At 31.9% G+C, this 16,336-nt stretch overlaps 1 protein-coding gene across 1 annotated transcript; it reads right to left on the bottom strand.

The window, feature by feature from the left end:
* Positions 1 to 5,792: 5,792 nt before the first annotated feature.
* On the bottom strand, positions 5,793 to 7,250 carry LOC139483236 (uncharacterized). The gene has a single exon (XM_071267266.1). The coding sequence runs from the start codon at positions 7,248 to 7,250 to the stop codon at positions 5,793 to 5,795; it is 1,458 nt and encodes a 485-aa protein (XP_071123367.1).
* Between the last annotated feature and the right edge of the window lie 9,086 nt (positions 7,251 to 16,336).

The raw sequence follows: 16,336 nt of genomic DNA on the forward strand, positions 1-16,336 counted from the left end.
TTTAAAGACACTTAAACTATGGGGTCACCAAAGGTTCTCAACACCTCAATAAAGTAATTCGAAAATATTAATCAGAAATAACACGATGTTTTGATTTATACCAATTATATAAATCAAAACATAAAGGTTATTCCTGATTATTTTTTCGAATTACTTTATAATTAAAGGCGTTAAGAAACCTTTGGTGACCCCACAGTTTAAATGTCTATCGTAGGTACGTCGTGAACAGTGGTCGTTACAGACAAACGTTCACGTAAATTGTCCCAGTAAATGGATTCATTTAATGTGTCAATCAATGGCCACAGCCACACTGTTTTGAATTTCATACTATATCGTTTTTTACCACGGGTTGTCCCTATATGTTGATATTTTACCCATCGCTATCGCTCAGGATAAATATTTGTCATACAGGGCCAACCCGTGGTAAAATCACGATATAGTCAAACCCTCATGTTACTGTCGTCTCAATTGTGATCTACGGTCATCAAAGCGGTTTTTTCACATCCAATTTCCTGTTTCATAAACATTTCTCGGTAGTAATTTGAGATTTTTGTGTAAATCTTTTATAAATTTACATCTTACCAATGTATGCTGTGTACATAAAATGATATAGTAACACTTTAACAGACAATACAGATACTGACATAATTTTTCATCCGCCATATTGGAATGACCGTGAACCGAGGTAGGTCATCAGCTTTACCCCAGTAAATGTAAACAACACTGAAATCATGGTCCAATATCTTGGTCATTTATTCAAAATTAACATTTCCTGTTACAAAATTTTGAATTTTTCGAAAAACTAAGGATTTTCTTATCCCAGGAATAGATTACCTTAGACGTATTTGGCACAGCTTTTTGGAATTTCGGGTCCTCAATGCCCTTCAACTTTGTACTTGTTTAGGTTTATAACTATTTTGATATGAGCGTCACTGATGAATCTTATGTAGACGAAACGCGCGTCTGGCGTACTAAATTATAATCCTTGTACCTTTGATAACTATTTACACTTTAAAGCATCAGAACAAAAATTATGTGAATGTTCCCTTTTTTAAAATGGTAATGTATTCTGTCTAGATAATGTATGTTTGCCTTAGATACAAACCAAATAGGCTTCTATTTTATAATTTTTTTGTAAGTCAATCTGTTTTTTGAAAACTTTATTAGAATTCAACCAATCAGAATCAATAATTACTATATAGTTAATCTAAAGTGTTGATTTTCCTGGAAAGAAGGGAATAAGGTACATAAGATACATTGTTCAAACAGTCGCATAGATTATTGCTTACATCTAGTTCATTTTAATTTTAGTGGAAAGGTGTCTCATTAGTTTAATACCACATCTCATCATTTTTTTTAATTAGGTATGTAACAGATTTAAGATCATTTTCTTAGAAACTTAGATTTCAACACATTCTTTTTCTTTTTACCTTAAATCGTATTCAATCACATCAAACAAAGTCTCAACTAGCTTGATGTTTGGTGTAAGCCAATGCTCCGTGTTTAAGACAGTTGTTTGATCTATAATGGTTTACTTTTATAAATTTTTACTTGGATACAAAGTTGTCTCATTGGCACTTATACAACATCTTCTTGTATCTATATAGTACTAGTTTAAGTCAACGGAAGTATTTCTAATTGTAATAAATTGACTTGTTTACATCAATTCCGGAAGTGCTGACTATCTTCTTCTGCACAAAATACGTTCTGAATGAATATCTATGGTAATTGTAAAATATTTTTTCAAAATGAATGTACAAAAATGTACTGAACTTCTTAAAAATTCACCATGCGTTTCTTTTCATTTTTTTTTTTGGCAAAGTATATGTTTATGACGACACATATGTCTGTAAATTTGCAGAAGGCTTGGAATTTTGTCAATTTATGTCGATGTTTTTCTGTTTAAAACATAACGGCAGCTTTTTAGTTTCAACATGTTTAGTGCATTTTGCATTTTTCTACAATTTGTGTTGTTTCTACGGTTCTAGTTATCGTTTTGAAAAATCAATCAATAGCTGCCACTTTAAATCATGGTATGTTTTATATCCAACATGTTCCAGTGGGTTACAATATTCTGTAAAAAAATGCTGTTTTAAAAGTTTCCCATGGTGTACATTTTAATTCTAAATACTTTCGTTGTCTCAACACATCAAATGCAACAGTTGCAAACAGTGTCATTATGTTTGTTCTTGAAACAAGAATTTGGATATCTTTTGGCATTTTTTCATTTTTCATTGGAACCTTAGCCATCTTGCAACTTGCAAGTCAGAGGAACAACACTACATATTGGTCATCATTATAGTAAAGTTTCATCAATATTCGTCAATTCAATTCCAAGAATTGGTCCAATTTAGAAAAAAAGAGAAAATAATGATAAAAAAGAAACATAGAAAAATACCGTCATATGGAATAACGAATTATCACCCATCTCCTTTGAAGGTACAATAACTGGATTTGCCATTGCAAGCAATATATATATAGCGGGTAACACCCTCTCCGACAAGTGGCAGGCATTCCAACTTAAACAGTGAATGTACATTTTTGAGTTTTTTTAAATTTTACACATTTTTGATTGTTTCCTTGGCAACAGCGACCATTTTGGAAATTTCAAATTCAAAAGTCGCAACTACATATATCATTCGACAAGGATGAGAAGGTGGCAAATCATACATCTTTCTTGTCTTAAATAAACATTACACTAAAAAGTAAATCGGAGGACTTACCTTAAGTTTGTATTTGATACCTAAGCTTCACAAAAACTCATATAAACAACGATACATTGTCGGCTCATCTACGTGTTTGACTAAGAGCTAGTTATCCATTGATCAGAATCTTTAACAAACAAGACGAGAAATCTCCCCCACCTTTGTAGCAATAAACGAACTTCACCAGCAGATGGGATATACATTTCTCAACCTATTCGGAAGTAAAGAGCTTATAGCGACTACTCAGACGTCACCAGTGTCTGAGCCAGGGGTAAATCAAAGAACGTTTTGTCCTTTTTTGAAAACTGAAAAAAAAATGATAGGAAGGTATCGAGTGGAAAACTATTCCGTATCAACTTCACAAAAAATGCACGATGTTCATGACGAATGGAATATGGTTACTGACGTTGTAAATCATCTTAATAACATCTATAGTAGTCTTTTATTTGTCTATTTTGAATATTACTTTTACTGTTTAGTCTCTTTCTGATTATTCCCTTTTAATGTGAATCGGTTCTTATACATCCCGATATTGTGTCATTGTGCTATGGTTTATTTTTGTATCAATTTCTTCTCTTTCATTTTTGCTATATAAGTGTGCTTTTTCATTATGTTTCTTTGTTGTTGTTTTTTTACTGTTGTTTTTATAGTGATTACGATTATTACACAATGTTGAGTGTTGGGTCCTATTTCATAAAAAAAGAAATGTGGTATGATTGCCAATGCGACAACTCTGCACTAGAGACCACATGACACAGAAATTCACAATAATAGGTCACAGTAGGGCCTTCAACAATGATCAAAGCCCATACCTCATAGTCAGCTATAAAAAAACAAGAGGCTCTCAAGAGCCTGAATCGCTCACCATGATTTTTTGGCGTTTAAGAGTTTGAGTGTCCAATTTCATTGTAGTTTGTTTTTTAAAAAAAATTGTGTAAAATTGTCCTTAAAGGGCAATTACTCTTTAATGGGTCAATTGACAATTTTAGTCATATAGACTTGTTTGTAGATCTTACTTTGCTGAACATATTTGCTGTTTACAGTTAATCTTTATCATTAATACTATTCAAGATGATAACCCAAAACTGTCAAATTTCCTTAAAATTACCAATTTAGTGACAGCAACCCAAAAATGGGTTATTAGATTCATCTGGAAATATCAGGGCTGATAGAACATTACCTTATGAACACTTAAACCCCATGTCAGATTTGCTCTAACTGCTTTGGTTTTTGAGATATAAGCCAAGAACTGCATTTTACCCCTATGTTCTATTTTTAGCCATTGCGGCCATGTTTTTTTGACGAAACAGAAAATAAACACAAACTGTATTCTAGATACCCTAAGAATCATTCAGCTTAAGTTTGGTTGGAATTGGTACAGCGGTTTCAGAAGAGAAGATTTTTTAAAGTTAGAAAACCTGAAAAACAAATTGTTTGAAATTGTCCTTTAAGGGCAATAACTCTTTAAGGGGACAATTGACAATTTTGGTCATATGCAATTATTTATAGATCTTACTTTGCTGAACATATTTGCTGTTTACAGTTTATCTTTATAATTAACACTATTCAAGATAATAACCAAAAACTGTAAACTTTCCTTAAAATTTCCAAATTAGTGGCAGCAACCAAACAATGGGTTATAAGATCCATCTGAAAATTTCAGGGCTGATAGAACATTACCTTATGGACACTTTAACCCCATGTCAGATTTGCTCTGACTGCTTTGGTTTTTGAGATATAAGCCAAAAACTACATTTTATCCGTATGTTCTATTTCTTAGCCATGACGGCCATGTTTTTGACGAAACAGGAAATAAAACACAAACTGTTTTCTAGATACCCTAAGGATCATTCAGTGTATGTTTTGTTGGAATTGGGTCAGTAGTTTCTGAGGAGAAGATGTTTGAAAATGGTTACAACAGACAGACGACGACGGACGCCAAGTGATGGCTAAAGCTCACCGTTCCGACGGAACGGTGAGGTTAAAACGAAATAGCATTTGTCTTATGGCGTACTAAATTATAATCCTGGTACCTTTCATAACTATTGTAAAACAAATCAAACGAGAAAACTAACGTTCAAGTTTATGTACCAAAAATTAACGAAAAACAAATATGTAACAAATCAACAAACGACAATCACTGAATTACAGGCTCCTGACTTGGGACAAGTACATACATACAGAATATGGCGGTGTTAAACATGGAGCGGGATCCCAACCCTCCCTTAACCTGTGACAATCGTGTAACAGTACAACATGAGAAAGAATTGTAAAAATCAGTTGAAAATGATTTAACTAACCAGATGGATACAAATAGAAAATATATCTAACAGAACTCAGAGTGGACATGTTCTGGTACTTGTATACCTTAAAAACAAAAAGGCATTAAGTACTAATCTAGGAGTACTTGTAGTTAAATTTTTGAACTTCTAAGGCTTTTCTACCTCGATCAGGATTTGGTTACAGTATCTGTATTTGACAAAACTTTTCGGAATTTTGGTCCTCAATGCTCTGCATTCCTGTACTTCATTTTTTTTAATTTTTTTATTCTCCCCGGAGTTCGATATTTCCGTTAATTTACTTTCTACATAAAAGTTTCAGTAAGTTTGGAGCATTTCGAATATTTTTTTTAAATTTTTGCTGTTTCAATTGTTCCCATTACAATTTTTTAATTCCAAAAACTTATATCACGTTGGCATACGACACATAACATTAAAGTCTTATTGTGTTTGATCTACCATTTTAAGAACTGAAATGCTATTGTAAGGTTTTTATCATAGAGTTATAATGGGGAGCCTTTTTTCAAAGTTAATACTGTAGATCCAATGTTTCTCAAATCATCCAAAACTTGTAAATATGTAACATCTACCTTGAATACAAATTTAATAAGTTCAGTCATACTTGAATGTTTCACAAACAAAACTAAAACTCTATTTTTTACATATAAAAGATTCCATTTTCTATATATTTGCACATTTGCATATGATACTTAGCATTACGCTGGGGGGAAAAAGAAACGGATGAAATACAATGCAGCAACATATCGAATGATGAACCAAAAAGAGATAATTTTTTAATCTAAACATTTTAAATTAAATCAAACAGGCGAGCTTCATCATGAATATTTGCCACTAGCAATTGCTTCTTATGTCCATAATAACGAAGTGCGATAGGATATCGAAAATCAATACCTCGTGTTAATAGCTCGCGATACATTTGTCCATCATTGGAGATAACAACCACATTATTCGAATGAATCCCCGCCACGTACAAATAACCATCACTATCTACATCAATACCAAGGGGATTTTTCAGAACGTCTTCATTTTTGAATGTCCATTGTATTTCACCTTGTAAGTTATAACATGTCACAGTGTGATTGAGTCTGTGTGTATGATAAATGTTGTCTTTAAATGTGGCAATGTAACCTTCACTGGCCATTTCTTCTCGGACTATGTCGCTTAAAGTCTCGTCGTACAGATTTATCATTCTTATACCTTTGTTGAAGGCGGAATAAATCAGTTGATTGTCCTTCAATACTATGCCATAGTTATCCGAACTCAGTGAAATTGTTTTCTTAATTTTTTTCCTCTCCAGATCTATAATGGTCAGATATTGCTTATCTGATTCGCCAGATGTAACGACCAATGTATTGTCATTACTGATGTATACTATATCAAACGCTCCACATGGTATCTTCATCTCAAATTCTTTTGATCCTTGGTCGTTGAATACTCTCACTTTTCCTTCACGGTTGTAAGTAAACACCAATCTACCATCTGGCAGCATGCAACATCCATAAATCCATTTGCCTTGCAGGTTTATTTTCTTGTGTATCTTCATTTTAATGTTTTCAATAGATCTTGATTGAACGATCGGTACTATTATCTGGGCTTCTTTAGTTTTCTTTCTGCTTAGAACAATATCGGCAGGTTGTTCTTTAATATGCACTTCTCCAAAACTTTTAATATCAAACATGATCTTCTGAAAAACTCCATTTATTTCAAATTCCAAAAAATGCTCGTTCAAATCCTCACCTTCAAATAATGAGTGCAGGAATTTATCTTTGCTTGAGACGTCTTCTTCGATTTGCTTCACTGAAAGGAACATCTGAAGGTTTGTAGCATGGTGTTTGGTGTTCGTTATGTTTCTTTGACAATCTGCTACTTCTTTTTCTTTCTTTTCTAATGCTGACAATAACTGACCAATTTTCAAGTTTTCTTTTTCCTCGATCGCATATAACTGTTTCATTAAATCTTCTTGTAGTTTGTCGAGATGATTGTTGATCTCCATTCTAGTCTTCCTAATTTCTTTCACAATTTCCTGTCTTTTTTCTTTCAAAGTCGACCTATTGTCCTGTTGATGCTTGCGAATTTTTTGTAGATTTGCTGCCACTTCAACATATGTTTTCTCAATTTCAGACAGGGCATTGGGTTTTTCGTAATTCTTAATAACGTCATCTAAATCGACAATATCCCGACATTCTTTATGTGAATCTACTATACATTTGCTGCAGCAAGGACGTTCATGTTTCTGGCAAAACATTTCAAACTTTTTATTTTGTTTGCTACAGTATTGCGTGATCTTCAGTACATCGCTTGGTAATTTTTGGTAATCGGTAAATGGTATCACACTATGGCTCCTCGACGCCTTGGACAAACTATGGTGTTCATGACATTCCTTACATAATCCTTCATCACATTATGTACACCAAACAACGCACGGCTTGGTGATCAGTCGGAGATCACAAACACCACAGCTTTGAGGAGAAGTCGCCATGAAACACGAGACTAAAAACAAATCAATACCATATAATCAATTATAATTATCATTGTATTATTATATAATATAAAGTATATACAGTATGAAATATTACATGTCGCAATAATAGCCTACGATTAATCTTGATGGCAATTTATCATACAAATATGATACAGTAAACTGCAAAATATAATATATAGTAAGCAAATCTAAAAACTAAAAGGTATAACATAAAAAAATAATGGACAAATATTAAATATTTCGGATAACTAATATCCAGGTTCAATGATTTGTATCGTATCTTGACATTTGGTATTCGAACTGACATATAATCTTGATTGTATCAGAATTTATTACAAATCAATACGCTGGTAAAATTGATATTTTGGAGCACGAATTCAATAAAACTGTGAGAGTACTCTTGTACTGAAGTTACAGTAAACAAGTGATGATAAGGACTAATGTTGTGTTTTATACCAATATCATCAATAAAGGACAATTACACTTGAAATGAGTCAGATGATGGTTTAAGATATACACAAAATGTTGTAGATAATTTGTTTAGCCGATCATTATTGCCTTCTACAGTTTCGTCTATCATTTTGTTTGCAAAGAATTTAAAAGTAGTAAATGCATTATATATTATAGGGAGTTTGTTCAAGGTTTTAACTGAAAAAGCATTTCTGTAAATATATTGGTGTGTTGTTTATCTTTGTCGCAATTAATGTCTTTTGTGTTATGACATAAGCTACAACAAAGCAAAATGTAAAAATCACTATTGAAGTGTTTTAATTCCCTTTTAAGTATTGATATTTTCCAGAGCTAGTTAATGATCGACTGGTATTTCGAAATATGATCATTTGGACTTCCCCCGTCCATCTCGTTGTGATGTAAAAAGCAGTCCACAAGGTCATGTAAAGGTGGGATGTGTAAATATGCAGCCTCATCCTTGTTGATAAAGAATTAATGGAATTTCTACATGAGAAAATCCCTGTGCGAAGACGGGAGTGTGGCAGTTGTTTTCCGTTCTTTTGATGCGTTTAAGCTTTTAATTTTGCCATTTTATAACACTTTCCGATTTGAATTTTCCTTGGAGTCTTTTTATTATTTATATTTTATTTTGTTATTCAACTTTTGATTACATGGTTTTCCTTTATTAATTTGTAGAGATTATTGAATTAGATTGACTTTTCGAATGTGCAGTTTTACTATGTATGTATTTATGTAAAGAACTTAACCGTCCGTGTCTAAACTTTACCATGCAAAACCAAACATGGCCCAACAATGTGTTTAGGTAAGCATGGAAAATGACAGTGAATAGTGATATAACTTTATAACTCTGTAAACCTGTTTTTCTTAAAAATTGGTACTAATTGAGAACTTTCTGTTTACAAATTAAATATACAAACGGAGCACATAAATTGAATGTTTTGAAAAAAAAACAATGAAAACTCGAACCTTAATTTTCCAACAAATTTTGTTATTTTTTTTATATTGATGTATTATGTCTTATATATAGAATTAAAGTATGTTTAGTGAAAAAGAGGTGGTGAAAAACATAACTAAGAAAAACCACCAAGAGGAAAAGAAAATGATAAGGATGAGGGGTTATTATAGATAGTCTTTTCACGTAAGAAGTATATGTGTTATTGACATGTTTGATGGCTAACCACTGTCAGCAAAAAATAAAGAATATTTTATAATCATTAGGAAAAAAACTGTATCACTCATATTACAGTATTACTTTGCCAATTAGACACGTATTAAGAAATTACTTTTATCCGTCGCTATCAATTTTAACGGTCTGCGCAAAAGTTACATGTTCGTAGGTTCTTAAATTTGTGAAGTTAGTTTTCTGAAGAAGAAAAATCGAAGAATTCAGAAACGATAATTCGTAAAATTAATCATATTCTGTTATGCAAAATAAGTTGTTTATTTTCACTCACGTGTTAGTTTTTCAATACAAATAACTTTCATAATAGTATTAATAAAATAATTTAGAAAATTTAAAAAGAAATAGAAGACCAAATTCATCTATGCTTACAAATAATTTTGATTGAAGGAAAATGCAAAGTAAACGTTTCAGTTGTTGCACACAATTAATCGGTTTGATGACACGAATTAAATCGAGATCGAATGATCAACAATATAACGACCACCAAAGGTCGGTAACATAAGAAAATGCTACAAATGAGCTTTGAACTGTAGAAAATCAATTTTTATGAAACAAAAAGGCAAGACCACAATGAAATAATAATTTTTTTTTTGTTTTCGTATCAGAATTATGAAAACAAGAAATGAACACTGATTATAGGATATCATCACCGGAAATCTGAACTTTATCGATTAACTTACTTTTCAAGAGAAAGATAAAAATGTTAAAAGTGGTACAGTTTAAATTTTGTAAAGATTAAATTGGTAAAATCCGGTCTGAAGTTGTAGATACAAGTATATTATTTTGACAATTTATAGACAAATTTAAAGTATTTGAGATGCCGACTCACAAGTTATTGCTGTTTGTACTGTACTGGTTGCTATTGGCAATACAACAATAGATCTCTACACAACAATAAATTAGCAAAGGGTGTAACTGAGTTGATAGGATCAAATGAATGTAATTCATGTGGTTTTTTGATTGTTTTACCATGCGTTTAATAATCTTCAAAATCTATTATTTCTCTGAAATACAAAATCGATTTAAAAATACTCATCAGAGTTATTATTGGAGGGGGGTTAAACACAGCCATTTTGTCCATTTGGTATGATTACCGTTTAAGGTTGGTTTTTTTTTAAAAGAAAACACTTATTCATTTTAAAAATTGAAGGAATTGGTGGTACATGTGGTACTCATACAATTTTATGAAACTGTCATTCAAGAGGTTTATTGAGCTAAAACCCGGTTCAAACCACCATTTTCTACATAAGGAAATGTCTTTACGAAGTCAGGAATATAATTGTTGTTTCCCGTCTTATAATGTGCTTCAGTATTTGATTTTGTCATTTGTTTTAGGATCGACTATTTACCGTTTTGAATTTTATTGCAGTTCGGTATTTTTGTAATTTTGCGCTGGAAATAAAAGAAAAAGTCATGTGGTTAAATTCTTTTATAAGCTGACTTTGAGTTTTAAGTTCGCTTTTGATTGTTCGACTAAAGGTTTTTTATGAATGAAAAAAAAAGTATTCATGTAAAACTTCCTTATCAAAATATATACACTTTTAGACAGTTGCTTCTTTTCAGAATGAGAAACAAAAAAGTTTGAATATTAATATGAATTATATTTTACTTCAGGAATGTACCAAGCGTACTAAGATTGCACACATAGGTATAGTTATTACATTTTTATATTTTTATAATAAATGGATAACATTTCAAAGATAACAATATATTTAAAAATGTGGAGATGATTTATCATAAGATTGTAGCTGGTGATAAAAAATATAAGTTCCGATTGAAATCAAATGTCATTGTTGTTTAATAAGGATCATTACATTTAGAAGCGATAAATGTTTGGTTCTAAAATGAGCATTTATAATATAAGTGAACGCATTTTATTTACTTTGAAAGATATAATGTCAATAGTTATATACATACACACATAATGTAACTAATTATGTTTGTTAAACATTGATAAAGGGCTGTTAATTATGACTAGTGACAAGTATAATAGCTTCCTCAAATTTGTTATCCGGCTTCCTGTCAGTATGTTTTACCGTCAGATACGATATAGTTGTTTTGTGTGTTCGTAATATTTACTTAATTTTCATATTATGTTGATAACCCGCAGATATCTTAATTATTGATTAGTGCAAATGTCTATCAAAAGGATATCGCAAATTATCTATTACAAAGCGCAACGTCCTGTCCCGTACCGGATCATACTTAATAAACAGAAACTATATTCCATGTAACAATTGATATACTTGTTACTAGTCAAAGTGTGTAATCATTTAAGGTGTAACACCACTAATTCAGGCCCGGCCAGAAAGAACATACCAGACAGTAGTACATATTTAACACAAAAAAGTTTCTACGCATGAGTGTAACATTCAAAATATGTAGAATATTTAGGTATTTTTGGTATCAAATGAAAGCTGAAGGACTGATGAGCATTGCAGAACACTTTTTGACTTATAATTTTGAATTCTTAAAAAAACTGCACCAAATTTTAAAAAGAGGGTACATTTTGTCTGTTTGTTAGACCTGAAGTACCTGTTTTGGTACATCCGAAGTTCCGGGAACCAGTTCTTTCTTATATGCCATTATAGGTATGTTGATTTTGTCAGTACAAGACACAATGTAAAGTGTTGTTTTGAAATGCAATGATTGCCACTTTATTTGAACTTAAGGGCATCCGATACAGTTTCAAGGGAGTTAACTCTTGGCGCGACGTTAAGCGTTTGGATTCCCGCAAAAAGTGACGTAATGTGTATAATTTTACGTAATAAGAAACGTAATGTGGAATTTCGATGCTCAAATTTCTGTTTCTCCCGCATGATAACTTCTATGCCATTAATATTAGTGCATTTGATTCTTACAGGATAACAGTCTAATAACAACATAAGAAATAACACAAATTACTGTTTCTTTGAGATCTTCAATAAAATAATGTTAAATGAGCAAACTGAAGACGACTAACCCTTCTGGTTTTACTAATATCATGCATGTCAATTATCATTTTTGTTATCATTTATCATCCATGCAATTGTATTGCAGCACAGGAAACCAATGATATTTTAAAACTAATACCGAAAACGTAGGTACATCCCGCTAATATAAAAGAACAAAGTTTTATTTCCTCAACGTTGCACGTATTTTATCTAACAAAAGGCAATAACTTACAATATGTTTATACACTCGTATTTTTTTACGGGACGTATAATGGTATACAAATGTCCGTCGTAAACATGGAACAGCATATTATCCAAATTTCATTAAACTGAACATGGTTGTTTTTTCAGTCATGATGGTCAAACGATCTGTTTAATATTTGGTGAACTTTTAAAGTTACAGGACTTTGTAACTAAAACAGTTTTTTTCACATTTGGCGCTATAACTCAAAAACGATTTACGACTATTGCTTAAAAATTTTCACACTTCTTAGTTATATTGATCTGAAGATTATACTTTTTGAGGATGAATCAAAATTTGATTTTAGAGTTATTGATTTTATGACAAAAAGAGTGGGTTTTCACATGTCGCGCCGTATCTCAGAAACTATTTATAATTATTACATAAAACTTAACATACTTTTTAGTTAAATTATTCTTAAGATCTGTATACTTTTTCGTGATGAATCTTTAATTCACTTTTGAGTTCTTGAATTTTTATTGAGCATCAATTTAGGGATCATATATCATATATTAATCATGTTGTGATATACAAACTTACCATTGAGCAAGAATAATGAATGAGTCAAGATATACTTATCATGACTTCCTGTACAACTACCGTGTTATTTTAAAAACATGTATAATGTTTTTATAATAACACGACGGGCGTATCATGCGCTCATAGCGCAGCTGTTTATTTTGTTCTTTATATTTTTGGTAAACATATTAGAGAAATGACGGGATGACAGCAAATACAATGCAATTTCCAATATAATCAATGTTTCCAAATGGCATAACTCTTTTAAAGAATAGTTGATATGAACTGATTTTCGAATGTGTCCATACGATATCAGTTTTATAAAAAGTTGGCAAGAATTGTTCACTTGAAAAATGTAATTAACCAGAAGGACCGGAAGGACAGACAGAGGAATGGACGTGCGATATTGTATGTACACTATGGTGAAAAAAATATAAAAGTTATTTACCAATAAAATTACGCTATGACAGAAGGATTTTATTCGCAACTAATCCAATCGGTTTTGCCAAATAAAAAAGTTATAGTTTCATTGTTTGCATGGACAAGAACATTCTTTTGGAAATTGAAGATTCTCCTTTATAAGAGTTTGCTTTTGTTTTCTGACCACATAAAACAGAAGATGTAGTATAATTGCCAATGAGACAACTCTCAACAAGAGACAAACACGACACAGAAATTAACAACTATAGGGCACCGAACAGTCTTCAACAATGAGCAAAGCCCATACTGCATAGTCAGCTATAAAAGTTCACGAAATGACAATGTAAAACAATTCAAACGAAAAAAGTAACGGCCTAATGTATGTGCCATTTATGTACAAAAAAGAAGTTCCGTTTGAAGGATAATGTTGAGTTCACACGAAATTCGAATTCGATTCGCATTTAATAATTCGAATTAGTTTAATTCGCATTCGAAATGTTTCACAACCTAGCGTAAATTCTAATTCGAATTGCAATGCGCGTTAAATTTGATTTACTGTCCAAACGACGTGAACTTTTAATTCGTATCAACAAGAACGGATTTTTCAGTGATTAAAACGTGAATAAAAGGATTTGAAAGAATATTTGTAATGAAACAACACCCCACCAAACAAAACAAAACAAATCAAGAGGTCAACATACGGTATGAAATAATATACAAGTGTGTACAGTAAATGTACCTGTATGTCAAGTGCTCAATTGCCGAGTCTTTAATTTTAAAAGCCGTAAAAGTTATCAAAAGTCCGTTATAACTTTTCTTGAGATGTTTCTCACTTAGACCACAAACAGAGAGAGGTATTAGTTATTCACATGATTCTATTTCCGGAAACAATATAACCAATTTATAGATAGTACTTTACAAGCAATATTTATACATCTGAAAAATGTCGCCGGCAATTTGGAGGGATAACGTCGAAATTGTCTGCCAGCGACGTCGTGCACTTTAGCGCTAACGTTGAGGTTTCAAAGGGGGTCTCAATTTTTAGGATAAATCGCGTTTATCATGGAATAAAGCACGTTGACCAATATTTTGTATTTAAGATTTGGAGAAAGCATGACAAAATGCAGTTTATGCAGAAAAATGATAAAAATGACATTTTCAGAAAAAGTTTATTTCCATTTTTTTAGGTTTAAAAAAGTACCACTTTGAGCATCTGATCCGCAATGTCAAGCAAGGCTTTAATAATTGTATAGTTATTCGTGTAGTGATTTATTTTTTTCCCTTTTTGTCACTTTTCACAGCTTCAGATTGAACCCGATGTTAATAATTTACGACGAAAAATATCTGCTACAAACATTTTATAACATTGCCTAATTGATTTACAAAATTGCACAAATCCCCAATTTTCAGCCTCAAATTTTCTCGAAAACAAGCACGGTGACCTATGTTTTATTTATGTGTTTTATTTTATACTCGCCAAGGCCTACAACATATTACAAAATTATAAAAATGACGTTTTATCGAGAAACTGTATCGGATGCCCTTAAAACAAAAGAGGTGTGCCTGCTTGAAACGGAGGAATTTAACATAGAAAGCAATGGGACCATGAATTAGTGGTGTACCTCCTTAATAAGAACGAGGATTAATGCTTTTTTCCCCTCTGTTAATTAAACAATATTGTTTATAAATCTGATATGAATTCAAGACAAATCATGAACATGAATTTGACAGCCAGAACCCTTAAAATAAATTATAAATTTGAAAACATTTACCAGACATGCTCCTGTTAGATAATGTTAATTGGCATTAGAAATAGCTCGGTATGTTGGATAGGGACAGAAATTGTGCCTTGAAACAAATCAAATACGGAACCAAACTTAATCTTGGAAGTATCGACTAGAATTAAAAACTTACGTCGTAATGCGGACTATTCTTCATCTCAATATGATTAATCAGGAAGTTGGTGAATATTCACGTGACTGTATTATGTGTAATACGGAACTTATAAATTGGAGGGAATTTCAATTTCTATCGACACTTAATAGCACTTTGTGTCGTTTTCGTTCAAAATTACATGAGTTGTGTCTGTTCAACATCTTTTGAAACTTTATACAAATTGTTATCAAATCGTAGTTAGAAATCATTTAACTTCAAGGCGGAAAGCGGGCAAAGTGGGGTGGAGGTATTTTTCTAAGGAGCTATGATCCTTGGTCTATATTTTGATGATTTTCTATTAAATCAACCAGAAAACATGGTTCTTGACGTATTGTAAAGTGGCACGTAACCTATTCCTGTGCAATTTCTTATGAACAAACTGTTCAACGAATGCTCTTAAAGTTTTGGCTAATTTTTCTCTATACATTATATTTACATCATTATTCTCTGTTCTTGCTGTTAAATGTTGTCATACGCTCTTGTATACCAATGTTACAACACCATGTGCCCATTTCAACACTCAATCACTTTTCAGTGATGCACGAGGCTAAACTATTGAAATGTCAAAGCATTAATCCACACATTCTAACAGATTATAAAATTTCCTTAAAATGACCGAATGTAAAGACAAATAAAGACAAGGAATCTGAACAATGCATATGAGTTTGAAAGGCCTTACGCTTATCCTAAACAAGAATGGTCATCTAAATTAAAGGATATTTTTTAAATCATGCTAAATCCGTATTAAAAAGTAACTTTAAGACAATGCCGGACAAGTAAAAGTAAGTGGAATACCACCACAATAAGAAACATTTATACAATGCCTTGATGATTGCTTATCGGTTAATGTAGCCATATTCAATACAGTAAGACTGGTGTATATTTTTTGGATGTAGGGAAAGTAGTCAGAAAGTAAGAATAACCCTATGCATATTGCCAAGCCACTTTTTAGTTTAAAACGTGTTTCCCTGAGTTATTCAAAGCATGAACGCCTCTATCAAGAAAAACTGTCCCTATCTGAAATAACGATGGGCGTTAATAACAAGTGCCGAGAGCCAAGAAGTGTGGTCAACTTGTGGACTGTTAGTTACAAAGAGTATCGCGATACTTTTGGTCGATCCCAGTAGCATGCATACTATTGGCATGA

The sequence above is a fragment of the Mytilus edulis genome, chromosome 7, assembly GCF_963676685.1.
Source record: "Mytilus edulis chromosome 7, xbMytEdul2.2, whole genome shotgun sequence".
NCBI classification, from domain to species: Eukaryota; Metazoa; Mollusca; class Bivalvia; order Mytilida; family Mytilidae; genus Mytilus; species Mytilus edulis.

What these genes read in the sequence shown, in the direction of transcription:
- LOC139483236 (XM_071267266.1), bottom strand. Translation starts at nt 7,250, where the DNA reads ATGTTTTGCCAGAAACATGAACGTCCTTGCTGCAGCAAATGTATAGTA.